This window comes from Anas platyrhynchos, chromosome 22 (genome assembly GCF_047663525.1).
Source record: "Anas platyrhynchos isolate ZD024472 breed Pekin duck chromosome 22, IASCAAS_PekinDuck_T2T, whole genome shotgun sequence".
In the NCBI taxonomy this organism is placed as follows: domain Eukaryota; kingdom Metazoa; phylum Chordata; class Aves; order Anseriformes; family Anatidae; genus Anas; species Anas platyrhynchos.
In genome coordinates this window covers 3,687,419-3,715,184 of record NC_092608.1, presented here as the reverse complement: position 1 = coordinate 3,715,184, position 27,766 = coordinate 3,687,419, and the positions used below count along the sequence as shown (strand labels likewise).

Genomic DNA, 27,766 nt, shown 5'->3' with positions numbered 1-27,766 from the left:
ATTAAATATTGCTCAAAAACAATTAATGGTTGTTTTTCCACTTGTTCAACAAGCAAGACTTGGAGCAGATCAGTGCTCTTGAGCTGAAGGAGTGTCATTGCCTGCGGTGTGTCTAGGTCTGGAGAGGATTTGACGCTCTGGGAGCCTCTTAGCTGCTGCCACCCGTTTGGAGTCCCACAGCTGCTTGCAGATTGCTGTTAAGACAAGGGCATTGAGTCCTGAGCAAGGAATCAGCACATCAGGTACAAATTCCAAACTATTATATATTTTTTCAGGTTTACTTGAAGGGAATTAACAGTTGATATCAGGGTGCTTATCACCAGCCAGTGAGGAACTGGTTAAATATGAAGAATAAGCAGTTAGAGGAGAGTGTGCCAAAACAAAAACTACTAAAAGAGGCTACAACAGTTGGAGTCAGCAGTGTGACGGTGTGTCAGCAGCACTACGTTACTCACCAGCTCTGCTCCCTGGGTGCTTTTGAGCTGTTTCCTCTCCTGACAAAGGGTTTTTGCTGCTCGAGGCAGCTGCTCAGCCCTTGATGGGGCAGCCAGCTGGAGGCTGTTCAGCAGCAGCAGCACCAGGTCCATCCTGAAGTCAGGATCTCTGCTTGCTCACCCAGGATGAGTCGGCCTTGGTTTGGCTTCCCTGCCCGTTCATATTGTTTCAGTTACTGCCCAGAAGATGCTGATGCACGTTGTTGGTTCTTTTTTTAGGTCTGAGTGAGCACCCTCTGGAGAAACTCGGTGCCTGATCCTGCTGTCTGTGTGATGTGGGGGAACGAGGCGTGTTGTCAGCATCCTGCCATCTCTCCGAGGTTGTGCTGTAGGCCCGTTGGAAGGTAGGACCGAGCTAAACGTGGCCTACTTTCTGATAACATCGTCCATTCCTTGGGGAAAGGAAGAGTGTTGTAGCCCTCGGAAAGACAGGAAAGCCTTTCCCTCACGAGTAATTTATGCAAAGCCCTGGGACTGTGAGAAGGAAGGAAGCAGAAGAAAGAACAATTTAATTATCTCTGCCTTGGGTGCAACACCTTTTCTGGGTGATTTCTAATGATGAAGTGGGGCTGGGGAGGAGAAAGGAGAGCAAATAAAAATAAGTTTGTAGCTTTCAGAGTGGGGGTGGCTGAACTGAGCCGCTCACCTCTTTACTCCGTTATTCAAGTAAAACCATATTTTATGGAGCCAAGAAGTATCAGAGGAGCAGCCTTCTCTGCTGTGGTTCCATCAGGAGCACCTTGTTATCTGTGCCTGTTAAAGAGCCAAATTTCTCTAAATTGTAGGATTTATGTTTTCCTCACCTAAACCATTCCCTCGGGGCCTGTCTGTTGGAGTTAATTTCAACAGAACCATCACGCAGGGGTATTCTTCCATGACTCCTCAAGCTACTTGGAGAACAGGCAGTTTTTGCAAGAAAAACCAGGCAGAGTTAGGTGGTTTTGAACCATTTTTCATAAATCCTGCTTTCCAGAGGATGCACTGACTGGTGTTAATTTCTGTGTCGCTGGCTTGCTACTCTCTGTTGGTGCTCACGTTTAATGAGGAGGTAAAAAAGCACCCTGGAGCTGTTGGCTGGTCTCATGGGAGGAAAGGACAGGGATGATGTTTATTAGAGTAATAAATCCTCAGAGATTAGAGCACACTGAAAGGTTCCACGTTATACCACGAGTTTAACCGGGATTATTGCACTATTTAAGATTTAATAAGAAAGGAGGCAGGAGTTGCGAGGGCTCCTCTTGTATCTATCGAGAGCAAGTACCCAATTCACACAGAGTACCCCTAAGAGCTGGCCAAGCTCCACGTTTGTGTGCCTAAATTTGGCAGCAGGATCACGTTGCAGTACAGAGAGGAACCTCCTCTCAGCTGAAGTGGTTTTATTTTAAACAAAATGGCCTGCAAAGCCGAGGTAAATAACACAACTCTCTGGGAAGCGACCTTCGAGTGCCCTTTTTGGAGCCAACCTATTAATTTTTCCACTCTTTCCCAGTCATTTCTGATCTCAGAATAGGCTGCTGTGCCTGGAATTGCACTGCTTCATTATTCTAGGCGGGCACAGCAGCTGGGCTGCAATTAGTGTGGGGAACGGAGTTCTCCTTCAGAAGCTCACGGTCCCAAAATGCTGTTCCCACGTGGAGGGACTGCAAGATGTGGTCGGAGGCACAACGCTGGTGGTCAGAAAGGGGACACAAAGTGGCATCTCTCAGCTACAGGGCTCTTCCCTGAGCACTTTCAGAACTTTTTGGTTCTTCGTAGAACCGAGCAGTGCTGTGTGCTCGTGTCTGGAGCTTTTCTCCTGTTAGAGAAGCCCACCTTGCTGTTGCCTGAGCAGGAGATTGCTGGAGAGCTGCTCTGGAACAGACTCCGTGCTCAGTCCTCTCCCCTAGCACTGTCGGTGCTGCTTGTGAGCGATCTCTGCTTTTCATTTTGTCCTGGCACAGAAGCCTGGCAGGTTCCTGGTCAGGAGGCCGAGCAGAAACAGGGAGGTAGGCAGTAACAGGGACCGAGTCAGAGCCTGGAAGCGTATCCAAATCTTCCTCCTTGCTTCAGACAGCTTTTAATTTCAGCCCTGGGTCTGCTGCTTGTACCTCCTTGGTAAAGGAGGGCAGAAGCACGGGGCTTCTTGGTGTTGTCTGTCGCCACCAGAGCCTGAGAGCACTGCTTCTCTTTACACAGGAGTGCTACCAAACTGAAAAATGGGACCCAGCTCTGCCTGGTGCCTCTTCTTCCGGAAATTTAGAAACTTCAGGAGCTTTATCTAGCTCAGTAAGGCACAGTGCTGAGGATCAGCTAGGTAGCATGGCACTTTTCTCAGCTGCTGCCTTCTCTCACTTCCCTGCAGACAAACACCCGAGCTGAGTGAAGGCTCTCGGCGGTGACCTGATCCCTCTGCCATTTCCTCCGGACTCCCAGTGCTGCCTTCCTTCGGCCAAATTGGACCAGTGCTGAGCATCTGTCCCCCGGAGGGGGGCTTTGTGGTTTCAGGGCAGGTTTGAAAAAGTGAAGACTCCGCAGAACCACAGCTCCCGTGGGAGTGAGTCAGTCCCGTGTCATGGGTTGGATACCCTCCGTCTCTGGCACTCGGTAGTAAGAAGTTGATTTTGGGTGGAGGATCCAGAAGTTTTGGGGGCGCTCGGATGCGAGTGGTGGCTCAGCAGGGGCCCTGAAAGAATCCCTCTGCTTCCCAGCAGCACATGGTGGCTGGCTGCTGCTGTGAACCTTAGGGGAAGACGAACAGATGCAGAGACATGCACAGAGCCAGCTCCTGAAGTTGTGATTGATGGTAACTCCAAGTCAGATTTGCATATTTTTCCATCCCCTCAGGAACTTCCTGGTTCATGTGATTTTGAGCTAATACCTACTCTTTTTTTGTGTGTTTTTGTGTTTTAATTCCGTGCGTTGAAGGCACTGCTGGCTCTGAGAATCGGCTGGAAGATAGCTGGGTACTTCTTATTTAAAAAATAAATAAATAAATTCCCACTGTGGTGTCATGAAAAAGCCCAGCAGGTAGTAATGACTGCTGCTCTCCCTAGGGAATTAGAGTGCTGCAAAAATCTGAGAGGCAAGAGGGATGCCACAGGCCGTTTTAAAGGTAAAAATCACGTCTCTTTCCTACTGCGTGACGTCTCAGAGTGCTGTGCATCACCAAAGCTTCCCAGAGCTGAAAGAGAGTCAAGAGATTTTGTCTAGCTGCCCTCCAGTCTGCGTCCTTGTCAGCCTTCTGTGCAGCAAGTCCCAAACAGTGCCAGGGTTTTGGAGGCTTCCTGGGAATACAGAGGCAGCACAGTTTAGGGCCTAAGGTACTTCTGGGCTGACGTGCAGCTGCTCTGGGCTTTATTCCTAACCCTGCCACTGATGTGCTGCGTGAGCCTGGCTGAGTCATTTCCTTCTGCGTTGTGTGTCTCGCTGCTGCTCCTGCCTGTTTAGACTGCAGATTTTTCCTACGAGGAGCTGCCCGCGCTGTGCCCCCCAGCCTGCCCTGCAGTGCCAATGAAATGTGGGGCCATCGATTAAAAAAAACCTCGCAAACAGGGAAAGAGGGGGTAGAAAAATACACACGGTGTCCTTCCAGGTTGACATTTTAATTAAAGCAGTCATGGCAAGCTACAATCATGGCAAGCTACTTGAAATTGCTCTTTTTTTTTTTACTCAACTAAAACTAAATAATTTTTATAGAGAACTCATTTGCCAAATTTCCCTTTTTACACGCTATGGCAATGACACTAAATTTAAGATGCTGAGAAAGCAGTAATTTACACCTGCTCTGTGATGTCAGTGGGGCTCTTTGCATCTCCTTGCATCTCATTTCTCTTCTTTGCTTCCAATCCTGATTTGCCTGCTTGCTTGTTCGCCTTGACCATCATGAGATCTGATAATGTTGATGCCTGATGTCTGCAGAAACGCTGGCTATGTGGAATTCTGTTCCTGTGGCTGGCCTGGGTGTAACATCGCAGCCCGTCGTGACTCTCATCGAATGGAACTGCTCCTGCAGCTTCAGTTGGAGGCATGGCTGCAGCGCAGGGGACTGCAGATTAAACCCCAATTAAGGTTTGTGAATTAAATTGAGTTGAAAAGGAAGCAACAGAGGAGATGGAGGCTAGTGCTCAGGTGCTCCCTTGAGTCTTTGCCTGCTGAGATTGAGGGAGTTGTGCTCAAATAGCATTTAAAAAATACAACTCGGTGAAAATGTTAATCTGTTGGGATTGAGTTAATTTAAATCTGAGCCTAACTGCATCTCATTCAGGTGCTTATTTGGAACAGCGTGAAATTTAATGCTGATTCAAAATAACTTTTTACTGTCAAAAAAATGTATTTTTACAGGTTTTTGACAGTGATTTTCACAGGCTATGAATGGCACGGTGCATTTTGTCAATAGGCAAATGTCTTCTGCACCAGAAAAAAACATCTGGTGAAGCAGAGCTGTGTGAGATCAACAGAAAAGGTGAAGGCAGGGAGATTCTGACTGCATCCTCTCCTAATGAGAAGGATAAATAAGTTTTGCTCTTACCTAAAGCTCGCTAGTGGTAGGATTAATGATCAGATAGGTCTTGAAGTGGTTGTGGAACATTTCACAAGGTTTTATGAGGAAGACACTTAGTGGGGGTAAACTGGTGTAGGTCCATGGTAGTTAATAGAAGCGTGCTGATTTGTACCTGCTTAGGTATTTGCCTCTGATGGGTTTTGGGGCACATGAATTTGGCTTTTCTCTCCCTATTGAACCCAGCTTTTTGGATTTCGTGTTGTGGAAGAATTGCCAAAACACGTTTTTATCTTGGAAAAACAATCTTCAGTTTTCAGTCTGGAAAAAAAAATAAAAAAATCTGTTGGTTTCCTGGGCAATTTCTCTGTTTTTGTAACTGGTTCCCATTAATGGTTTTGAGATGAATCCCAGGAATCTGAAGCTGACAGCTTTCCAGCAAAAAGGAGCGTTTAAATATAGTGCCATCCAGAGATGCTAGACGACAGGAGCCGCTGAGCTGTGGGGCCACCTCACAGCCAAAGGTGCAGACAGAGCTCTCGGACCTGTTACCAGGACAGCAGCACTGGAAGAGCACAGAAACACACGGATGCACGCAGACATCCCTCTTCTCAGTAAGAGCAGCCTGCCTGGATGCTGTAGTTTCACTCTTCTGTGCAGGTCTCTGCCTGGCAAAGCGCAAAGCTCAGTGCCTTAAGCAGATTGCCCCCCTCTTAAGATTCCCTCTAACTAAATATCTTACATACCTGGCCAGCTTTTATCGCTGATGCGTGTGCACACATCACATCGATGAATTTGTGCTCCAGCACGTTTGACACGTGGGGAAGGAAGGAGAGCTTTTCAGCTGAGATGAGGAATTGCCTGCAAATGGCAGTCCCCACCAACACTGCTCCTGCACAGCTCTGATTTTGCTCCAGCACTGCTTGGGCGTAGCACAGCAGAGACTACAGCTATGTGGTGGTTTTGTGGGCTTTGTCTTTCTCCTTGCTGGAAATGGGTTGTTCAAGGGGTGTTATTGAGTGAAATCGTTAGCTGCTGTGATATTGTTTTATGTGTATGTAGTAAAAAGACGTCGGAGATCTGCCCTTTGTACTCGGCGTTTGCCCCAGCTGGTGGTTTGGTGACTGCAGCTCAGGCTGGGGATGACAGCGGTCCTCAGCGCAATAAAACAAAGCAGAAAAACATCTGGGCAGCCCCTCGCCTTGTCATCCCCAACAGGCTCTTCAGAGAAGGCAACTCAGGGGCTAGAGCATTTACAGCTGGGGAACAGCGAGCAACCCTTGTGCTGCTGGTTACTTCACTGCGATAATGACAGGCTTCGCTCAGCAGCCCTGTCATTGTGGTCGGCTTTCAGTTTTGTCCTTTTAGTTCACAGCTCTTGCTGCAAGTTGGATTATTCCAGCCTTGCTTATGGGATTCATTGCAGCTGAAAGATTTATTTTCATGAGAAGAGCGTTGCAAGCAAACGAAGCCTCCCGGGAAGTGCATCCCCTCTGGTAATTCATGTGGCTCTGTTGTGTTGCTCTTCTCCAGCAGCCAGGCAGCTCTGAAGGTTTCCCTGGCCTACCCCAGGCCTTTCTTAGAAAGGGGAGCAAACAGGGATGTGTATTTATCCTTCTTTCTGTTCCTGAGCAGAGGTATTCTCTCTTTTCTTTGGTCATGGCAGGGTACAGTGGGTTTCATGCTTGAAGATGATCTTGGTAACATAAACGTGGAATGTGACAGATTATAGTACAAAGCCTGATGTGCACAATTTGTGTCCTTGTGTCAACAGAGCATTAATGCTGGCATTCCCTCCCAATACATTACATGGCTTTATAGCTGTAAAAGTGGGGTGGAGGTGGCTGCTTCCCCTCCTGCTTCCAAGTTTGATGGTTCTCAGCATGATGATAAAAGGACAGAGGGGAACTCTCTGCATCAGGCCTTCTTCCTCTGACTGCTCTCTGATCAGTCTTACAGACCGGTGGTCTTCAGTCCAGGAGGTCTTTCAGTGCAGCCTGCAGCCGTGGAAAAGAGAAATATTGAAATGGAAGAGATCTGGGAGAGCAAACTGCCTGCCAGATGGGGCTTGCTCACTACTGCTTGCCACAGGCCAGTTCATCTCTCTGGGCAGGGCTTTTTTGACCTGAGTCACCATTTCTAGGTGAAATAGGGGTGAGTGTGGAAACAGAAGAGCTTTTCTCCCTGCTCGCCTGACCCACAATGAGGCTGGCAGGTGCAGAGCTGGAAGCAAAAACCCTTGTGTTGGTGCTGGGAGGGACCTTTCCTTGCATGGACGGAGCTGCTTTCGTTGGACAGGCTTTGTGGTTGGGGTAGGCAGCTGGGTATGCCTCAGTGGGCAGCTGGGGGATGCTTCTTGTTTGGAGAATCAATACCCAAAGCACCGCTGTGGAAGGGGAAGGGCTGACCAGAGTTCCTTACTCGCACAGAGTGAGTGAGGAAAGAGCCAGGATCTGTGAAATGCCCTCCTGGGTCCCTTTCTTCCCCTCGCTGTGAGCCCCAGAGCTGTTCTTCTTCTTTTCCCTTCCACAGGGCTGTTTTCTTCAGGAGGCTTCAGCGGGCTCAGCCTGAACTTGGCTTTCTTCAGTCAGGAAATAGCCAGTCCGTGACAGCAGCAACCACAGCAATCTGCAGCTAGCCCAGGCGAGAAGCAGCCAGTAACCTCTGCGGTGCCAGAGCTGGGGGGCAGAGAGGTGAGGAAACAACCTGGAGCTGCACCCGAAGGGCTCTGCCTGCTCCTGGGAGGAAGCAGGGCAAGGAGAGGGCGCTGGGGCTGCCGTCTGCACCACAGGGACAGCTTCTTGTCTCCCAGCCAGATGTTTTCCAGGCTTCTCTGATGACGCAGCTGGACAAAAGGCTGTCGGCTTGGAGCCTCTTGCCTAGCTCCCTGAGGCTCCTTCACCCCCTAAACTTCTCTCTGAGCTGCTGAAGATCAGCAGAGTCTTTACTGTGATGCCTGAGGGTCTGGCAGCAGGTTTTGATTCGGGGGACGTGGAGCAGCAGGAGCCTTTGCTGCATGCAGGTGGTTGTGGAATGGGACTCATGCAAATACCCAAGGCTTGCAAGGACCAACCCGTGTTTTAGGTTAGGGCTGCAATTAGGCTGGCCGTGTGAGCACAGAGGCTATTGACACAGCCCAGCTGAAGTGTGGGAACTTGTGCTGAGTGCTTGTAGGTGTCTAATTACCCACAACTTCCCACTTAATGTAACGACGTAAATCACAGAGCTGCAGTTTGCAGTGAAATTTCCCTGGCTTCTTTCTGAAGATGGTTTCCGAACCTTTCACTGGCAGTTATCTGGGTCTGGTTTGGACAGCATGAAGACATGTGGGGTTAACAGCAAGCTTTGTTCCTGGTCAAATTATTTAATAATAATAGCTCAAATTTCTTGGAATTCCTTGGAAGCGGCTGGTTCTGTCTGCTGCTGCAGAGAGGATCCTGCCCTCGATGAAGCTCTGGGCTATTTTCGTCTGGCTGTTTCCAGGGTTTGTCTTGTTGCAGGGAATTTAGCTCTTGGTTTGGGTTTTGGCTGTAATTGTAATGCCCTCCTCTTTGCTGAAGCGCAGCCCCCTTCTGGGTGGAGTAAATCCATCTCCTGGTACACAGAAAAATGCCAGAAGGGAGAAATTCAAGTGGGACAATGAAGTTTGAGTGCCATGGGAGGGCCCTCGCTTTTAAGTTCTCATAGATCTGGCTCTGTTCTATAGATGGACATTTAAGAATGCGAAGTTAAATGCCCTTTCCCCCAAATTTTCCACTTGATGACTAATTTGATGGTAAGGTTTAATCTCCTACACACTGCTAACCACAACCGACAGCGATTTAACAACAGAGCAAACAGAACCTCACCGTGTTTGGTTCTCTGACATACACTAACAGCATCTACGCCATTTCCTGAGTTTCTAGGCATGCAATTTTTCTTCAGGTCTTGCATTTAAAGGCTCCTGCAGGCCAGTTCAGGCACCTGCATGGATTGGGCTGTTGGTCCTGCCCAGGGGAGGTGGAAAGGTTCCTGGTGTAAAGCAGCAGCCGAGCCTCTCCGACCCACCTCCCCCGGCACTTCATGGGCCAGGGTGTTGAAAACCCCAACTCGGTGCCTTCACCAGCTTACCCTGCCTGAGGGCACGCCACATTTCTGCACCGGGGTTGAGTTATTTCTTCAAAAGCTCGGACTTGAATTGATGTGGAAACGAGAAATAAACAGCTGAACACTTACAGAGGAGGAGGATAAAGAGAATCTGGACTAAGCGATGCCTCCAGCAGCCTCCTGCAGCTCTTCCAGCTACCTGCAAGGGTTGCTGCCCCCTTCAGTTAGGCTGGTAAAGCTTTAGTCTTTTAGTGGTGGCAGGAGGGGAGGATTTCACTAAATGTTTAGCCCAACAATGTGGAGCCTGTCCCCGTGAGCATCCCGCAGCACCTGAAGCAGCGATCCGTAAGTTGGACAGACCGTGCCTGTCCGTGGTCTGCAGGCACAAACCGAAGCAGTCTGAACCTTAACTGGTCTGTGTGAGAGTACACCAAAGCCTTTCTTTTGTAAGCAAGGCTGGTGAAAATTCAGACATCACTTGATGCTGTTACTGCCTTGGCACTGCTCTCAGGGCTGGTTTGATCTTTGGTGTGCACCGGGGATGAGCAGCGTTAGGGTTACTGCTGTGTGCTGGCTGCTCGCTGTAGTGCTGATCAGGCACAGCTCCCTCAGTTCTGGCCTGAAGGCTTCGATACAGAAATCCTAAATTGGACCAAGCTTTCTCTGACAGGGAAACCTCTTCCCCATATCCCAGCAGGAGCTTTGCTTGTGTTCTAGGCTGCTCTGCCTGCACTGCCCTAAGCTCCCTGTGTTCAAGTCTTTGTCATTTTTAGCCTCTCACTAAGGTAATTGCTCTTAAGCCCTTGCTTACAAATCACAGGACAGGGTAAACATTGTTTTCTAGGTTGTCTACTGAGACTTGAACGTAAAGTAAAACCATATGAGGAAAGAGAGATCAAAAAACCACTGAAGGCAACAGAATAAATCCAGTCTCAAGCAGACAGCTGGACGAGCGTCAAACAAAGCGAGGAACAGCTGGATCAAGTAAAGTACAAGGAAAATTAGTTCCATCCCCGGGGGAGGGAGAGGGATTGTTTCGAGAGCTGTGTGGGACCAACTGTACCCGATAAAACTTTCACATCAAAGTCGGGGCAGATCAGAAGGTCCCAGAGGGAGGGGAAAAGAGGAGAGTGGGTGTTTGTAGTGACTGCAGGCAGAGTTAGGGGAAGGAAGGAGGTGGAGTGTGAGCAAGGGGGAGAGCAGAGAGGGGAGGTGGGGAGGCAGGAGTTGGAGGTGGAGTAACTCTGCAGAATGTGAGCCGCTGTCCACGGCTTTCTGGATGTAAATTGATGAGGTCATAGTGTTTTCCAGTTGTTTAAAAAAAAAGTCTTTAACTTGTTTTTCAAGAGAGACGGAAACACGGAGAAGCTGAAGAAATGGAGCAACTAGCAAAACTCCTCCTGTGGCAGCTCGTGCTTCAGCAAAGTAAGCTCCTCGCTGATAACACGGCGTCGCTTGGGTTGATTTCAGCTGCAGAGGACGGGGCTGGAGGTTTTGGGCTGTTATCTTTGGGAGATTTCGTTCAGGTTCCTGAGTTAGCTGGGTTCTGCTCTGCGAGGGGAGGGAGTTATGGATTTCTCCTACTTTTTTCCTTTTTGAGAGGAAAGGAGAGAGACTGGAGAAATGCTTGAGGTCGTTTCAGTGCTACTCCATCCAGCATGTTTGTGCAATTTACTTTTTCATGTCAGTTCCCTTCATCGGCAGCCTCAAAGGCAGTAAGCTGAAATAAGAATGCCGTCCAGCTTGGCTAGCTACAGGTTGTTTTATACTTCTGAAGGGGCAGAAACAGCTGATTCGTCTATGTGTGTTTAGGATGGAAGACAAAATGAAGGGTTTTTTTTTGCCCTGTCAGCATAAAGACAGGTAAGAATTCACTTTAAGGTTAAGGTGCAGGGAAGAGATGAGGACAAGCACAATGAGCTTAGAGTAACAGAATCGCTTGTGCCTTTTCCTCTTCTACAATGTGCTGGAAAGGCTGCAAGAGGACCCAGTGTCCTTAACTGTACCAGCCCAGCAAATCCACCCTTGCAGCACGTTGGTCCCTAAGGGAGGCACCTGTCTGTGAGCCAGGACCAGCTGCAGCTCCAGGAAGGGCATGGGAAGGCCTCGCTCAGAGGAGAGGGAGGAAGATGAGGAGTTCTCACTTCGGTCCTTAATTAATCTGGCTCCCGCATCACCAAATCCTCTCTGGCTTTGCAGTACCTAAAGGCAAGGAATGGGCATCTCATGGGGTCAGTCATAGGGAAAGCAGGGTTAACGTGTCGCAGAAAACCAGTGGGGTGGTGGGGTAGGGCTGGGGAAGGAGGGAGGCCACAGGTTGCATTTCAGAAGCACCAACCAGCCCAGCTGCTCCCCGGTGTGGTTTGGCAGAGTTTTTGGGAGTGCCTGGGGCAGGAAGAGCAGGCTGGGCTGCTGCACAGCGCTGGAGAGCTGCGGGAAGGAGGCAGTATCCCCCCGAAGGATGGTGTGATCTCACACCGACGTTTTTTTGGGTGTATTTTGGAGAGAGAGCTGTCCGCACGCCAGGCAGTCATCGTGCTGAGAACTGCTGTACCCACCCAGCTCGGCTCAGCGTGCCGGGAGAAGACGGGGAGGGGAGAAGGGAAGAAATCTGTCTTTTTTTTGCTGAGATGCTCTCTCTTGGAGAAGAACCACACCCTCAAGCGTTAACGTCTTGCAGGGAGGAGCAGCCCCGTGTTTGCAATGGCTCTGTGAGCTGCTCCGTGGGCCCGCAGCCAGCGTGAAGTACACAAACCAGCGAAGGGCTCCCAGGGCTGAGCTAACATCTGAGCCCTCCACGAGGAAGTTTGGGCAAATTGGGCCAGGATGCCATCGGTTTCTTGTACAGGCAGGAGGCTTTTCCCTTCCACATTCTTGCTTTGTGCCAGCCCACGGCGTGTTCCTGCCTGCAGTGTTGGACTCGTTGGGGCTGGGGGGCGGCTAACAGCTCTCCAGCCCCAACATCCTTCTTGCAAGCACTGTCCTCTGCCCTTGAGAAAGCTGTCCCAGCGAGCCTTTAAAACTAAACAAGCACAGAAACTTAGGTAAAAGCCCAAAGTCCGATGGCCATCTGTTGGCTTTGTAGGGGAGGCCTTAAGTGAGAAGCTTGGTCCTGCATCGAGGCACGGGACCGTGCTGCTCACCATCTCCCTCCTCTGCTTGTTTGGGATGCACCCAGCTGTGGACTTCTGGGTTAAAATATTGGCTACTGGAGTAGTGCTGGGCTTGTGTGTGTTGCTGGCTCCGTGGGGTTGCTGTGCTGTGAGCTGTCAGGGCCTCGCAGACACCGGGTCAGCTCCCCACAGGGGCAGGATGGAGCCACTGCCATTCTCCAGAGGTATTTGGAAATGGCTCGGTAGCACGAGCTTCTGTTTTTGGGGTAATTGTGAAACAGCTCTACAGAGACCTTTAAATCCTCTGCATAAGCAATGGGATTTGTGGGAAAAAGGAGTCTGCCACACAGATTTCCTGCAGAACAGCTCCTTTGTCTAGACCTAGAGCAGCCCTCTGCACCCCTGATGTGAAGGCAGCCTTGGTGCAGAATTCCCTTTATTGAAAAGAAGAAAGAAATTGAGACCAGGACATGGTTGGAAGGCGTGCAAAGAGGTCATGAGCTGAGCTTAGGCAAGCCGAGCATCAGCCTTGGAGACTTGCTTCAACCCCCATTCCTGGTGGGATGTGGCTTTCATTCCTCCAGGGAATTTTTAGTTTTTCTTTCCTGCCCACCACCACAATCTGGACTTCAGGGACGTTTATTGTCTTGTAAGACACCGATCTGGGCAGCTTATCCTGGCTCTGCAGGCTTTGGGGGCTCAGCTCTTCCTGCGCCCAGCTGAGGCCCTGCCTGTTCTCGTGCCCTGTGGGGTCTTTGTGCCGCCTGGCACTCGGGCTGCCGCTCTGGGTTTGCAAAGTTTCTGTTCTGGTGTTCTCCAGCACGGGCCAGGAATGCGGTGGTTTCCTTAGCACGTGCTTCCACCTCTGCCAGCAGCCTCTGGGAGCAGAAGAGCAGGGGTCCTGCTCAGGCAAGGACACTTTTTTCTCTTTGAGCTGCTCCAAGGGCAGTGCCTGGAGAGCTCTGCCATGCAGCACAACTCTCAGAGCCTGAGGCTTCTACTTCCAGCTTGCCTGCACCTTCTGCAGCCTAATTCTGTGCTGTAGAGATGGCTGGGATTCAAGAAGTGAGAGCTGGCCCTGCCTTTTACAAGGGATTAGAAACCTGCAGGCTGCTTTCCTCTTCCTATACCGTGGGAGCAGCAGAACACCTCTGGGATCCTGCCGAGGCGTGCTGAGTCCTCACAGAACATGGCAGGGGACGAGTTTGTTCTTCTCAGGTGGGTTTATCCCTCGGAGAGAGGGCAGGGTGATCATCCTCCAGGTGGAATTTGAAATATGTTAAATGAAAGCTACGGTGAGCTCTGCCTTGCGGTCTGTTCAGGTGTTTGGTTCTAGTGCACGACGAGACGGTAACCCTGGGCCGTCTTTGTGTCACCCAGCAAGCCAAATAACCTGGCAGGGCTTCAGTGGATGCTTTTCCCTTTTCCTAAAAGGAAGCAATGCCCCTGGTCACCGCGGGGCAGACCTGGAGGGACCCTGGAGTTCCCGGAGAGGGGCTTGGGGGGGCACCACCAAGGCACAAAGCCGTGCTCAGCGCTGGCCTTGGCCTGGGGCTGGGCCTGGCTGCCGAGCAGAGCCCGCTGGAAGGCTTCGGTGGATGTCCCTGTCGGATGTGAGATTTACAGCGCGACGTCTGGGCTCCGTGTTTTTCCCATTAGCTTGCGAGAGGAAGGGAGCAAAGCGAACGCATTCCTGCTGCTCAGCCAGAGGAGCCTGCTTCTGCTGCACCAAATCAAGTGAACGAGCACTGAAGCGAGACCCTGGAAGCTCAGGCAGTGCAGGCAGCCAGCTCCCAGCCACATTTCCTCCCACACAGGTCACCTTGTGGCACCTGGTCACACCACAGATGCCACCAGCTCGGGTATGTAAGCACTGCCGGGTCTCATCACCCCAGGCAGGTGCTGTTGTGCTGCTCCCAAGCCTCCTGAGAGCGATTTTGTTCCTTATAAAACCGACTGACTGGCTCTGGGAGAAAGCTGGATCTTTTTTCTTTGTGATGCTGAGCTCTTAAGTGCAGGAGGTGTCTCTGAGCGGGCAGTGCTGCTCGTTTTTATTCTCCGGTGTCACTGCTCGGTGTTTCCTGGTAGGAGAAGGGAAAGAAGCGGCGTTTATTCCCAGCCTGTGCATTGAGGGTGTGGTTAAAGTAGCCCCAGCCTGGAGTTAATTTTTTTCTCTTTTCAAATGAATAAATTCCAGGGCTGAAAAAAAACAAAAACCTCCAGCCTTTGTCAGGCGGGCATTGTGCCTGTGACATTAGCAGCACAAAACATCCAGTTGTCCTGCTGGAGCCCACTTGGGCTTTGCTGGTTGGAGAGAGAATGCCATCGTTGTGCTGAGAGCCTGCTGCGTGCTCCCAAAGCCTGATGCCGGGAGACCTCCAGACCCCTCCTACACACCAAGCAGGAGGGACTGGGCCAGAGCAGTGCGGAAACAAAGCCGTCAGTTGATGTCTTGCAAAGCTCTTCCTGCACAGATCTGCGTCGCGTGCGTTGGAGAGAATCGTGGCTGCTTCCAGAGCGTTACGTGGCCGGCTGTGCAGAGCAGGAATGGGAGCAGGAGAGGCTCTGGGGAGCCAGCACGAGGTCTGCCCAGCAGAGGACAGGTAGTTTCAGCACCCCGCAATGCCCTCTGCCTTTGGGGAAGGACAGGACACTTCTCATCTTAGGGATCTCCTGCTCCCAGGCAAGCGTGTACCCACTGTGCCCGCTGGCAGGGGTGTGTGAGTGGGACAGGGTGCAAAACACTGCTGGGACTGCCTTCACACAGGAAATGCTTCACCAAAAGCTGGTGGATGTTTTATTTTCTTGCTTAGCCTAAAATAAATGTCCAGTCCAGGGTAAGTGAAACGACCGAGAGGCGTAGGACAGCCTGTGGGAACGGGCAGCTCAGGAATGCAGCCGGCAAGCGAAACTCTTCTTGTCCTGCTGTTTCTGCTGGTTCCCATGCAGGAGGAGTAGCAGATCCTATGGTGTCCGTGCCTCCCAGCCCCCTGCCCAGTCCTGCCTCCTTGGGTTCTTATTTTTTGTCCTGCACTGAGCGTGTTAAGTAGCAGAAGACGCCTTTCAGGCAGTTTCAGTGGGTGATGCACTGACATACCTTTGGTGTAGGGTTTGAATAGCAGGGTGAAAAAAACTGTAGCTGTAGACGGTGTGAAATAAAGACAGGGACTGTCCAAAATTCAGTTGCAGGCTGAGCATTCCCCTTGTTGCTCCTAAGTGTGAGTTGGATCAGGCAGTTGCTGCGTTTGCAACATGGGCCAAGCAAGGGCTCAGCTCTGGGCTTAACCACAACGCTCACCTTAAATGAGCATTAAGAGAGGAGGGAGGGATGGGTGGGATAACAGCAGAGGAGACAGCTGCATTTGTGTCTTTTATTGTCAGTAACATTCTTTTTTTTTCTGCTTTGACAGGTTCTGTTGATTTATATTCAGGTGAGTGACATCTCTGTCATCTGCCTGTTCTTTTTGTCACTGTGAGAAGAAATTGGGTGTCGTGGAACCAGGCCCCCCAGGATGGGCATTTTGTGGCTAACTTCCATAGGCAGCAACCATGAACAAGTGTCTCTAAGCATGGATATAAGTGTGGGTTAAGGCTGAAAGGCAGGTAGGACACGTCAAATTTAGGATCCCGATGACAGACATTGTTTTTACTGAATGCAACCATCAGTTTGAAGTGTATTTCTTTTGTATTTCTTCATGAGAGAGCTCTGTGTGGTCTTGAAAATCACTTTATTTTGGCTGGGAGGTGAGCAGCGATTCTAGGGCAGGGCTGAATCTTACTCCAGCCCCTTCTTCGCATGCTATTAACCCGGAAACTCTTTTCCTTTCTTTGCTCCTGGCTCTCAGTCCCGGCCGATGCCTCCAACCCCAACAGCGTGGTAGTGTCCGTGCTGAACATCAGCGCCACGCTGGGCTCGCAGGCTGTCCTGCCCTGCAAGAGCTACCGCATGGTGTGGACCCAGGATCGCCTCAACGACCGGCAGCGCGTGGTGCACTGGGACGTCTACAGCACCTACTACGGGGACAACAAGATGGAGAGGCTCTGCGACATGTACTCGGCGGGGGATCAGCGTGTCTACAGCTCCTACAACCAAGGGAGGATCTTCATGCCGCAGAACGCTTTTACGGACGGCAACTTCTCTCTGGTGATCAAAGGTACTCGGCAGTGTCTTTCCTCCCCGTGCTTCCAGCGCAGTGGAGGATGCGTCTAAACTGGCTTCGTGCTTTCCAGGGAAAATGGCTATTCTACAGAGTATTTTTATGAAAGTAAAAATGAGCCTAAGGAGGTTATGTGAATCACTGGCGATACAGTTTTATTCCCCTTTGAACCAATCCCATTTTAAAAGGGGATCGATAATTTGCTGTCTAAAACTCCTTTGGGCTTCTTGTGGACATTTGGCTATTTCAGCTCCTGAGCCATAAACCCAAAGTTGTCATTCTTCCTATGCCTGCTCTTAGCTAAACTGAAATTGGCTTCCTCTTTCCATCTGGTAATACAAATCTCCACGCAAGAGCTAAGAAGCAGAACAAATGATTGTGTTAGGTGAGGTGGATCCTCTGTTTAACCCTCCCTGGTGATCAGATTTTGTTCTAAGCTATGCAGAGGCCCCTGTGTGCATCCACAAGCATTTGGGAAATGGCATAAATGACAAAAATGTTATCTTAGCATGAACCATTCATCTTCCTCTCTCTCCTCCGTTGCCCTAGATGTTGCAGAGAGTGACGGAGGCATTTACTCGTGCAATCTCCACCACCACTACTGCCACTTGTACGAAACTGTGAAAATCCAACTGGATGTCACCAAGAAAGGTGGGTGTGAGGCAGCTTGGGGCCCCTCTCGGCAAGGAGCAGGGTCTGGCAGCTGGAGTCCAGTTGCTTCCAGTACGGTGCTGAATTCCCAGTGGGATTTGTGTGCTGAGCCACAGAAGGTATTGTGTGCTGTGCTGCTCATGTCAGAGAGGAGCAGCGTGGGTGAAGGGTTTTCTGCTGGCTTCTCAGTGCAGATTCAGGGTGCAGGTGCCACGAGAGTCCTGTGGTGCTCGCTGGGCTGTTTTCTGTTTTCTGACTCCTCAAGTTTCAGTATTCTAGCCAACGTGTGTGTTTTTGTGAACCTCCCTTCTTTCTTGGCCTCTCCCAAACCCTGCAGAGAGGCTGTTAACTGTTTCCATCAGGCAGCCCAGCTAGCTAACTGTCCTCTTAATGCTCCGGCAGTAAAACATCCTCAATAACAATCCCTCATTACTCAGGTTAGCCACAAATATCTGCCTTGTCACACAGGTCTGGGGAGCTTAGTCCTGAGAAGCCTGGAGTTAGAAAACCTCCTCGTGCAGCGTGCCGTGACTCCAGCTCTAAAAGCAAGCTTCTCAGGGCTGTTGGCAACTGCAGTCTGTGCCACCTACACTGCAGAAGCATCACTACTGTGTCCTTTAAGTCCACCTTTATGTCATGCAGAAGTGAAGCTGCTGGGAGGCTGTCGGAGGGCTGAGTTTTCCAAGAGGCTGAGGAGATAGGACAGAAATGTCTCTCCTCTGCTGTTCTCACGGCTTCCATGCAGTGAGAACACCCAGCCCGGCCTGCGAGCCCCAATCTGCTCATCCGTGGTTTTGTTCTTGAGAAGGAATAACAAAAGAATCCAATGTAAAACAGCACTCCTTGAACTTCCCCAGTAATTGGGGCACTTGTGGGTAGGAAAGCATTTCCTGCTCGGAGGAGCAAGGCACGGCATGTGGAAGGTGAAGCCTGCTGGGGGAACAACGTGCTTCCTGCTGGGTGAAGCAGGAGGTGAGCCCTGTTAGGAGGAAGGGAAGGTGCTCCTGCACTGAGCTAGGGTGTGGAAGGTGCAGGTAGATTTGTTTATTGACCGCTGAAGGGAGTGTGAACAAGGCACAGCACCTCGGTGGCACTTTGGGGTCTTTGTAGGGGATGTTTTATGGGGCTGCAGGGTGTGGGAGGGACCTCAGGCACATCTGGGTGTCCTTAGGCATGGGGTGAGCGTGTAAAGGTGCACGTCCCGAGGCTCTACAACTTGTCATCTCCACAGCCAAAGCAGCGAAGGAGTACTGGGACGGGGAGAAGGCCGTGATCGTCGCCCTGGAAGGCAGCACGGTGATGCTTCCCTGCGTGAACAGGAACCAGATCTGGACAGAGCGGCACAGCGAAGAGGAGCAGCAGGTGGTCCACTGGGACAGGCAGCCCCCGGGGGTCCCCCACGACCGCGCCGACCGCCTGATCGATCTGTACGCCTCCGGAGAGCGCCGCTCCTACGGCCCGCTCTTCATCCGCCAGAAGATGAACATCACCGACACGGCCTTCGCCCTGGGGGACTTCTCCCTCCGCATTTCAGAACTGGAAAGCGCCGACGAAGGCACCTACTCCTGCCACCTGCACCACCACTACTGCGGCCTGCACGAGAGGAGGATCTACCAAGTCTTTGTGACAGAGCCCGTGAGGGAGAAGAAGGTGGTGAACCTCACAACCCACAACACTGCCCCAGCCGTCGGTAAGTGCCTGCTGGCAGCTTCCCCGACTGCAGGAGGGAGGGAGGGAGCGTGGTCGGGGCAAACTGTGCCCTGCAGGGGTACCGCAGACACCACGGCAGTGAAGGTGCAGCTCAGAGCAACCCCGAGGTTTCCTGCATGAAGCTTTCTCGTGTTCCTGCCCCTAAGGTTGGAGGAGGAGATGAGCTCTTGCCTTCCTCACTGCTAGGGTACAGCGCCGGGGTGTTCCCGAGCTGTTTCCACACGCTGAGAGAGACGTGAGGATCTCTGGAGCTGCGCCCAACCAGGAGGGTCCCACCCATCAGGGCTCATCACCCTGCCTGCAGAGCTGGCTGACAACACGTCCTGTTGCTTGCTCTGCTCCCTTGCTGCTCTGCGAGGCTCGCGTGCCCTGAGGCAAGCGGCTCTTTTTCTAGCAGGCTCCCTTTTCTGATTGTTTTTCTGAACCAGGAGAGGCTGTGGAGTTAGGGGTCAGTTCTGCGCTGCCCCTGCTGTGACAACGTGCCCCTGTTCGTGCTTCTCTCCCCATCACACAGGGGTTTAGGCTGCGCCAGGTGCCAGGCTGCACGGAATCAACCACAAGGAATTTTCCTCCACCCTTCAGTTTTTTAATTTTTTTTTCTTAACTCAATTTTCACATTTTCCACTGCACTGAGTTATCATCTGACAGCCCGTCCAACCCCCCAGCTGTCACGCTTCGTTTAGGCAGAAGAGTAAAATCCCAAGTTTGATAATTTTTTTAATCTTTTGGGTATAGATTCTTATTAACATTTTAACGTCCTCATTGTGGTTTAATATTTATTGGCTGCTCGATACAAAATTTTGACGTGCTTCATCCATTTTTCAATAGCTCTGTTCTTCTCCAGCAATTAGGTTTTTTCATGTCACAGAAACCTAAACCTTCCCACTGGGACCCAGGCTGGTGGCCAGAAAACCAGGCGGTACCGAAGAGAGGTGGCCGTGGGGGCTGAGCTGGCGCAGAGGTCAGGACACACAAATATCAGCCTCCCTGCTTGGAGCTCTTTTGCTGCCCTCGAGTCCTATTTAAATCACATTGTGCAGATGGAAACTACATCTCGTTTCCAGAGCTGTCCACCCAGGAATCTGTTCCCCTCTCCCCTAGATGCTGTCCTTGTTGTTGCTGGGTATTTATTTACCTTCTTGCTCAGACCTTAGGCAGAACCTGCAAGTAATCCAGCCTGCTGGGGCTGTCTTAGTTTGGCAGTAATGCCCCGTGCTGAAGGAGCTTGCAACCCTGAGAAAAACCATTTCCAGCCCCAGGAAGAGCAGCCTTGGAAGAGCTTTGTCCCCTCGGGGCAGCGAATGCTCAGCTGCTCGGAGAGCACCACACACAAGAATGTGCTGAGTCGATGGGAACAGGGAAGAGCCCAGACGTTCAGGGAGCCGTGCTCAGCCCCAGTGCTGCTCAGCAGCCTGCTGGTACATGCCCTGTCTGTGAGCAGCAGGAAAGGCTGAGCTGTTGCCCTTCTCCACAAAAAATCGTGCAGGACTTCTCTGGGCTGTGACTTAAAGCCAAACTGAAACACCAGGAGATAACAAAAGCAAAGCAGGGAGATTTTTTTTTTTCTTTTTTTCTTTCTTTCTTTTTTTTTTCTCCAGCAAGCAGCTATAGCTTCTGGCGTAGCTCCAAGGCTCAGAGCCATTTCCAGACAGGAAATTTCATCCTGTTTTGAACTATAAACATGAGTTCAATCCTGTTCTCAGTCCCAGCAGAACAAATGTGTTGTGTGTGTACTAATTTAGTGCATTTTTTACTCCGCGTTTGCTTTGGAACAAGTGATTGAAGAACGGCATCTCTTGCGTCTCTTGCTTATTGCTGGCCTATTCCCAGTCTTGAAAAGAAAATGGGCCACATACCCAGCAGCTGTGAGCTCTTGGTGGAGCTCTCTCCATTTGTTTTTCCCCAACAGAAGGATCTGCCCCTCGACATTTTGGTAAAGTAACGTAAAGGCACCTCCGTTCCAACTTTTTTGGGGCTAAGGAGGCCCAAAGTTTCTGAACTTCTTTCCACAGCTTGCCGTTGTGGCCACCTCTCTGATATTGGCTGAAGTTTCAGATCAGCTCCTGCCCTGCAGTACTTGGGGAAAGCAAAAAGCCAGGAAAAAGCCTGGGGGCTCAGTGGCTGCACCAGGGGCTGCCCTCTCCTTCGGGCAGCTGCTGAAGACGCCCTTCGTGGTGCAGGGGTTTGTTACAGCAGAACCATCCCTGTGCTGATTGCAGCTTTGCGGTTCTTTTTGGTATGGAATTTTGGAGCTGTGGTGAAAAACACATGCTCGTCTTCAGCGGTAGAGCCAGGAAATACAAAACCTCCAGCAGTGCCAGCAACAACTGCAGCGGAGGGCTGCACAACCAGCACGGGGCAGCTGTTAAAACCTCCCCATTTTCCAGGAGTGCTGTGAGTATTAGCAACCAACCATCGCTGCCACCAGGCTGTGCTTCCATCCATTCCATCCACGATCATTTTATTTGTTTTTAAATGCTGCAAACAAGCCACTCAACCAACTGGAACCTTTCGCTGTGCCAGCAGCTCCCAAAATTTCATCCAGGGTTACTTTTAATTGACCTGAATTGATTTAATTGACCTGGAGTGTCTGGGGAGCAAGCACTCATTTACCTGCTGCCTGCTTTTCCTAAAGCCAGAGCTGACCCAGACACCGTGATGAGCTTCCTAACTCTTAACTGCTCTGGCCCTGTTATCTGAATCTTAATTTATATTTAGGCATTTTCTGGTGCCCCATGGCCTTGGGTTGCTCAAGCGTTTGATGAAGAGGTTTGCTGGTTAGCTTAATAAGCTGTTTGCCTCCCTGCTGTCATGGAGGGTGAGGTTGGACAAAACCAGCGCTCTTGGTGCTGAGTTTTTTGTGGGGAATATTGAATTTCTGGGCTCAGCCTATTTACAGCGCTGTGCCGATGGAAATGAGCAGTCTCTAACATTCCCAAACGGCCTCAAAAGGAAAACCAGCTGTTGAAATAATGATGAACTCGCTGGCTTAGCTCAGCTGCGACATTCCTGTTCCTGCCGATCAGCTCTGACCTTAACTGGTGCTGGAGATGTCGCTGAGCTTAAGGAGGAATACCAAAAGGCTGCCAAAAAGGCTGTGAAAAAGGGGAAATCTGGCCCTGGTGGAATACAGAGAATAAGCTGGACACGGCCCCGTCTTTGATAAGGGACCAGACTGCCCGTCTGCCTCTCATCCCAGTCACTACTCGGTGCCAGTGGTGTCCCAGTCTCTGCATGAGACAGGCTTAAGAGGAAGCAACGGGTTGAAGGAAGCAGGAGCTCTGCTCTGACAGCGTCCTGGAGGTACAGAGCGGGCAGGGAAAGGTGCCACTGGAGCTCTGGCCCTCCTGGTTTTGGCCCTGCTGCTCTCGCAAGCATCAAACCTCCTTAGCAAAGCAAGCAGGGAAAGGAATCTGCTCTCAGCCTGCTGGTGTCGGGCCGTGTTTAGCCCCAGGACTGGCCCCAGGTTGTCGTGGAGTAACAGTGAGCAGCATCCGATTTGTAATTAAACACTTTTGGTAGGAAGGAGGAGACAGAGCCTGGGCTGTCTGCGTTGACGCGGGGTGATTTGGAGGCCTGGGTCTGGGCTTCTTGCAAGCAGAGAAGTCGCTTTCCCTTTCTGTGTGCAAAGCCGTGACCTATTTATTTGAGATCTACAAAAATGTTCCACGTAAAAGTTTTGAGTTACCCTTCCCTGCGCCGAGGAACTGAAGCGCTGCTGCACCCACCGCTGGAATGGAATCTTGGCTTTTCTTTGCGGGTTTTGATTTTATTTATTTTATTGATTTTTTTTTTTCTTTTTTTTTTATTTGAAAAGGAAACTCATTCTTTGGCATTGAAAATTCCTCCCACTCTGTAAATTATAACCCTTGGCAGGGAGTGGCTGCTTCATACTTGAGCTGTCTGGAGCCGAAGCAGCGCCGTGCGCGTGTTGCAGGGGACCCAGCGCGGGGCTGCGTTACCCCGCAGGAGGCTCCGGGCTCTGTCCTGGGGCTCCTTTCTGATTTCTCCTCTGCCGTGAAGCAGAGCAGTGTGCTGAGAGCCAGGCAGCAGCACGGGAGTTCATTAGGTTCAGAAGCTTCTCACTGCACGGCCTTTTCGGTCCCATGTTTGTGTCCACCTGCAGTTGTGCTGTGCTGTGAATGCCGATTGTGATTCTCATCCTGTTCTCCTTTCCCTCTGCCCCCAGATCACAACGTTGTCAGGGGCCACAACGTGATAAACGTCATCATCCCCGAGGGCCGCATCCACTTCTTCCAGCAGCTGGGCTACGTCCTGGCGACGCTGCTGCTCTTCATCGTCCTCCTCATCATCGTTGTCCTCATCACCCGCAAGCGCCGGCAGAGAGGTAGGTGCTGGAGAAGTCCTTGGAGTGCTTACGGGACTGTCTCGTGGCAGGGGAACTGATTCTGCAAATAATTACTGTGCAGCACGACGCCAAAGGCAGCAATCCTCTTCTGGAAATCCAGAGGAGAGTCTGCAGGTGCTGGTGCTGAGAGAGATTCATTAGAGTGGGGTAAAAATGTCCAGGCCTTGATTTGCTGATGGTGGGATTTATTTAGAGCAGAAAGCTTACGTGCATCCCGTGGGGACTGAGATTTTTTTAAGTCCTTGCTGAACCCCCTGTACTGGGTGACTGTGTGTGATTAGATAAACGTATTCGGAGATCTTTCGGTTCACAAAAATAGTTTTTGATGCCACACAACAAGCAAATACCAGGGAATGTTTGTCTTCTTTTGCAGTACCACGTCTGTCCTTATTTCCGTATCAGGGGGTAGCACCAACACACAGCAGGCTGTCCCTGCTGACTAGAGTGGAGTTGCTTTGCAGTCACAGAGGGGACAGACTCCCGGCCCTGTTTTTTCAATAAAAAAGAGGAGCCCAAAGTTATTCCTTGCTGGTTGGAGTGAGGCAGGAGTCTGTTCAGATACCTGGCAAGTGGAAGGCAGATGGAAACCGGTGTCTGCAGTATGTGATGGATGCAATGGGCTGGGGCTGGACAGATGCATCACCAGCACGCAGGAGAAGACAGATGGGCTAAATATTTGTGTAATAAATGGGAGGTAAAAAATGAAATATGGGGCTGGTTGTAGTTTCTCGTGGCTGGTCATCCTTAAATTTGGGAAAACCATCAGAAAGCTGGTGAGTGAAGGAAGGGGGAGCTCCCTGTGGCAGGGGGATGTGCATGAATTCTTGTGTGTTAGAGGGGTTGTGAAAATGCTTGTTGTAAGCATCACAACAGAGAGCACTGCGAATAACTGCTGTGTGTTATTGTTATCAGTGGTATCTGGGAGGTGGTTGGGCTGGATGCAACTGTTCATTTTATTTCTTCTTCCTGTTTAGGCTATGAATACAACGTGAAGAAATATGGAGAGTAAGTATAATTACAAGATCTACTACCTATGGCTAGAATACATAATAATGACCTTAGTGGTCCCAAGCCTCTGCTGTCATGAAGATCCTAAAGGAGCTGAGGATCTGGTTAGTAGGAACACAGCCGTGTAAAGCAGAGACTGTTTGATATGGTTTCATAGTTGGACGTGGGCCAAGATAGTGTATCTGGGTCCTTTTATGTTTTATTACATATACTAACATGGAAGAAATGGGAAAGTTCCAGTTCAAATTGGCTCACCATCATTCTAGGCTCCAGACAAACTCATGGGGAAAAAAGCAACCAACCAGCCAGAGATCTGTTGGTGTTAGTAGACAAGACAGTATAAACAAAAGAGAAGAGAATCAGATTCACTAGTGAGCAGGATGATCTGCTGAAAGCTGTTTGTCATGTATTCGTCAAGGGAACCTTGCAGAAGCTGAAAATGGTTCTCCAGAGATGACTGGGAATATCACCTGTACTTAATAAAGACTGAAATCTATAGTTTTTTCAGCTGTCCTCCAGATGTATAGCAAATAAACAATGTAGATTAAATTCCTTAAAGTAGCACTAGAAAGCAATTGTGGAAAAAAGGTAAAAAGAGACAGTTATTAAAGGATGTGGCAATAACCGTTTTTCACTCTCATTCCTTTTTCAGGAAGGATGTAAATCTTAAAGAATTTACAGTCGACACAACAGATCTGACCCAGTACAGAAGTGAAGACATCAGGCTGGGTATGCATCGGCTCGCAGCCCTTCTCTAGACCAGGTCAAAACTTGTAACTGAGGATTTCCTAAAGGTATTTAGGTGCCCATTTTATAGCGACTTAACCTCCTGATATTAAAGGGCAGATTTATGAGAATCTCACCCCTAGAAAAGGAGCAACCTTAGAAGAACAAGCTGACAAACTCCAGGTCCCAAGCTACAAAACTGCTGTGTGTAAATGAGGTAGATATAAAAGCTAAAGTAAAGAGCAGAGGAATTGCAGGCGGTGGGCTGCAAATCAGGACAGCACAAGTATAACATTCTTGTGTGTGTGTGTCTCAAGGGAGCTTTCCTGTGAGCAAATTCTTTAAATAACTGCATCAGTCACCTTCACATGACCTTAACCAGATAATCCAGAGCTTGTTGCTACATAGAGGAAGAATCAGTGGTACCTATGAGGAGCAGGAAACTGAAGTGTGTGTAACTGATCAGTGCCAGGAAAAAACAAAACAAAACAAAAACAACTAAGCTGTAGTATGTTTCCTTCTCCTGCTGAGTAACTCCATGAGTTACTCCTAGAGATCTGGAGATGTTATGTGTCGAGTACTTCAGGGAAGGGCTGATCCCGTCTCCCTTGCCTATAAAACTTTTTCTTTTAATGTTCTGATAGCTGTCTGAATTGCACTCCTCCCTTATACAGATTACAAAAACAACATCCTGAAGGAGAAGGCTGAGCAAGCCAGAACCTTCCCAGCAAAGAACATCGACTTAGACAAAGGTAATAATGACCTGCTTCACCCTAATTGGTGGCTGTCGGAGCCTTGTGATGGGTTGGAGGAGGGAGGAACATACTCTAGCAGTAAGCTGACCAAGCCACAGTCAAATGAGGAATGGTAAACATCATGACAAATGAGAGCAGGAATGAGAAGCCAGTTCCCTTCCTATCCTTTCATCATGGAGCCACAAGATCCAAGTAGTGATTAGGTTTTTAAAAGCTTTTGGCATGGCACAAATAGATTTTCTTCTTTATTGGAAAAAGAATGCCTTGCAGGGTTGGAATAGCACATTCTTATTACAGCCTCAGAGAAAGATGTATCTCAAAAAAGTATTGGCATTATGTTTGTGAAGAAAACACTGTGCAGAGGAGTGTTCTGAGCTGGATTCGTTTATGGGCAATGGGCAGCCTTTTACTTCATCCAACAAAAGCAAACAGCTCTCTCTCTGTAGGAGCTGAACCTTATTTTGTTTATCCAGGCTTAATTCTGCGTATTATCCCTCAGTTTTCAGGGTTGCACTTAAAACAAACAGCGGTTGTAAGAAGGCTGTCAGGTTCTGTGACTCCTTCCATATCAATTCAGAACATAATAAATGTGATTGAAATGAGAGCAAGAAGGAAGAGGTCTAGAGAGCCTGTGAGTTGCCTTAGACCTGCAGCTCTTGATGCATTTCTCATGATATTTTACCTACATTCTTCAGAGATGATCTGTGCAAGAATTTATGTACCGTAAATCTAACTGTGGGGTTTATGAAGAGGATAACGAGAGCGTAGCTGACTGCAAATGGTCACTCGTCACTGTAGAGCTAAGTTCTTATCGCAGCGTGTTTCTTTGGGTGGTTTGAGGTTGCTGTCAAGGTACTGACCTCCATTTCAATTTGCTTTCAGATTTCAGGAAGGAATACTGTAAATGAAGACGTTCCCAAGCTGCTGGCTGGACCAGAAGCTTCAATCAAAGATAGATAAATGGAAAAGAGATGCCTTTTCTTGATACCATGTCCCTCCAGTTACCATACATTTTTCATGTAGAGTTTCTCCCCAGTAAGCACAAGGGTATTTGCAAATGCTTCCCAAAAGAGTTAGACCATCTGTCTTGTGTGCACTTATGATGGGTTTTGGTTTACTTTTCTTCTTTTGTTCTCCCAGTCCTCCCTTCCCCTTTTCTTTCTGACATTATTGTTGTTTTTATGCATCAATGATTTTTATGAGCTGAATCAGCAGACCTTTTGCTTTGACGTTACTGCTTAAAATAAACCAACCTGCATCACTATTCCTGAGCCATCATTATATCAGGCATTTTTCCGTGCAGTGCATTCATTAGAAAAGGAATAGCAAAGCCTGATTGTGATCTCTTGTATGCTGGTGTAAATCAGGAGAAATGGTACTGTCACTTAGCACTTTACGTGTTCCAGGTGAAATAGAGACTAATTCAACCCTTCACAAACAACAATGTAAATACCTCATTTTACGAATGGGGAAATGCCAATATCCTCATTTTATAGGGGAAAGGGAGGCACACAGATTTAGTTTCTTGCCACCAAGGTAGTGTTGGGATCAGCTCCAAAGAGCTCTGGAAGCCTCATTTTGTATTTCTCACTCTAAGCTTGTTTGTTGATTTGTTTTTGTTTCAGTGCAGACCAAATCAAATTTGGCACGAGCAGACACTTTCAGCTGAAGTTGATGGAGTTACAGTGCTGTAATGCCAGTGTCAGTTAGATCAGATCCAGGAATAATATGGAGAGGGCTAAACTCCTGTGTGGAATCTGGAGAGTGATTTTCCTGCAGTCCTGGGGTGGATCCTGCCCACACAGAGCTTGTGTGCACATCAAACCGAAGGTATGATCACAGCACAGGTAGACAGAGCGATAAAAAGAACAGCTTTCCATGAGCTGATCATGAAGAATGAGAGTATCAACACTACTCCACTATCAGGCACGGTCCACAGTCCCCAAAGGGGAGCTGAGGAGGGATAAGAGTATTCTTGTGAGTTTTGCCATCATTTTGGGGAGCAGATGCCTGAGACAGCGGGGCTGTGGGCTGAAGGGAAGCTCTACGTATGAGCAGGTGGGATGTCCAAACATTTGCAAGTGAGTAATTCAGTGTTAAAATCCAAGCAAGGTAAAGCCTCGGGAACACCATAAGATATTAACCACTCTACACAGCTACTGTGGCTGCTTGGGACATGATGCAGCACCGCTCCCAAAACAGGGCACAGATGAAAAGAAG

General features: G+C 49.6%; 1 protein-coding gene across 2 annotated transcripts; it reads left to right on the top strand.

Moving 5' to 3' along the window:
- The first annotated feature begins 85 nt into the window (after positions 1–85).
- Positions 86–26,810, top strand: MXRA8 (matrix remodeling associated 8). 2 transcript variants are annotated; one of them, XM_038166742.2, is made up of 15 exons: positions 86–242; positions 714–838; positions 2,836–3,793; positions 4,392–4,541; positions 9,902–10,041; positions 10,405–10,482; positions 15,581–15,601; positions 16,016–16,324; positions 16,877–16,978; positions 18,210–18,668; positions 22,878–23,036; positions 24,032–24,062; positions 24,718–24,794; positions 25,466–25,543; positions 26,429–26,810. In XM_038166742.2, the coding sequence occupies exons 6-15, from the start codon at positions 10,434–10,436 to the stop codon at positions 26,452–26,454; spliced, it is 1,311 nt and encodes a 436-aa protein (XP_038022670.1). In that variant the 5' UTR covers positions 86–242; positions 714–838; positions 2,836–3,793; positions 4,392–4,541; positions 9,902–10,041; positions 10,405–10,433; the 3' UTR covers positions 26,455–26,810. The 2 variants fall into 2 exon arrangements, with proteins under 2 accessions (XP_038022670.1, XP_012947596.2); XM_013092142.5 differs by lacking the exons at positions 86–242; positions 714–838; positions 2,836–3,793; positions 4,392–4,541 and adding an exon at positions 7,509–7,664.
- The last annotated feature ends 956 nt before the right edge of the window (positions 26,811–27,766 follow it).

Coding starts and splice junctions, on each gene's coding strand:
- MXRA8 (XM_038166742.2), top strand. CDS start 10,434: ATGGAGCAACTAGCAAAACTCCTCCTGTGGCAGCTCGTGCTTCAGCAA. Junction 16,979..18,209: donor ACTGGATGTCACCAAGAAAG/GTGGGTGTGAGG, acceptor TCATCTCCACAG/CCAAAGCAGCGAAGGAGTAC. Junction 24,795..25,465: donor AAGTGAAGACATCAGGCTGG/GTATGCATCGGC, acceptor TCCCTTATACAG/ATTACAAAAACAACATCCTG.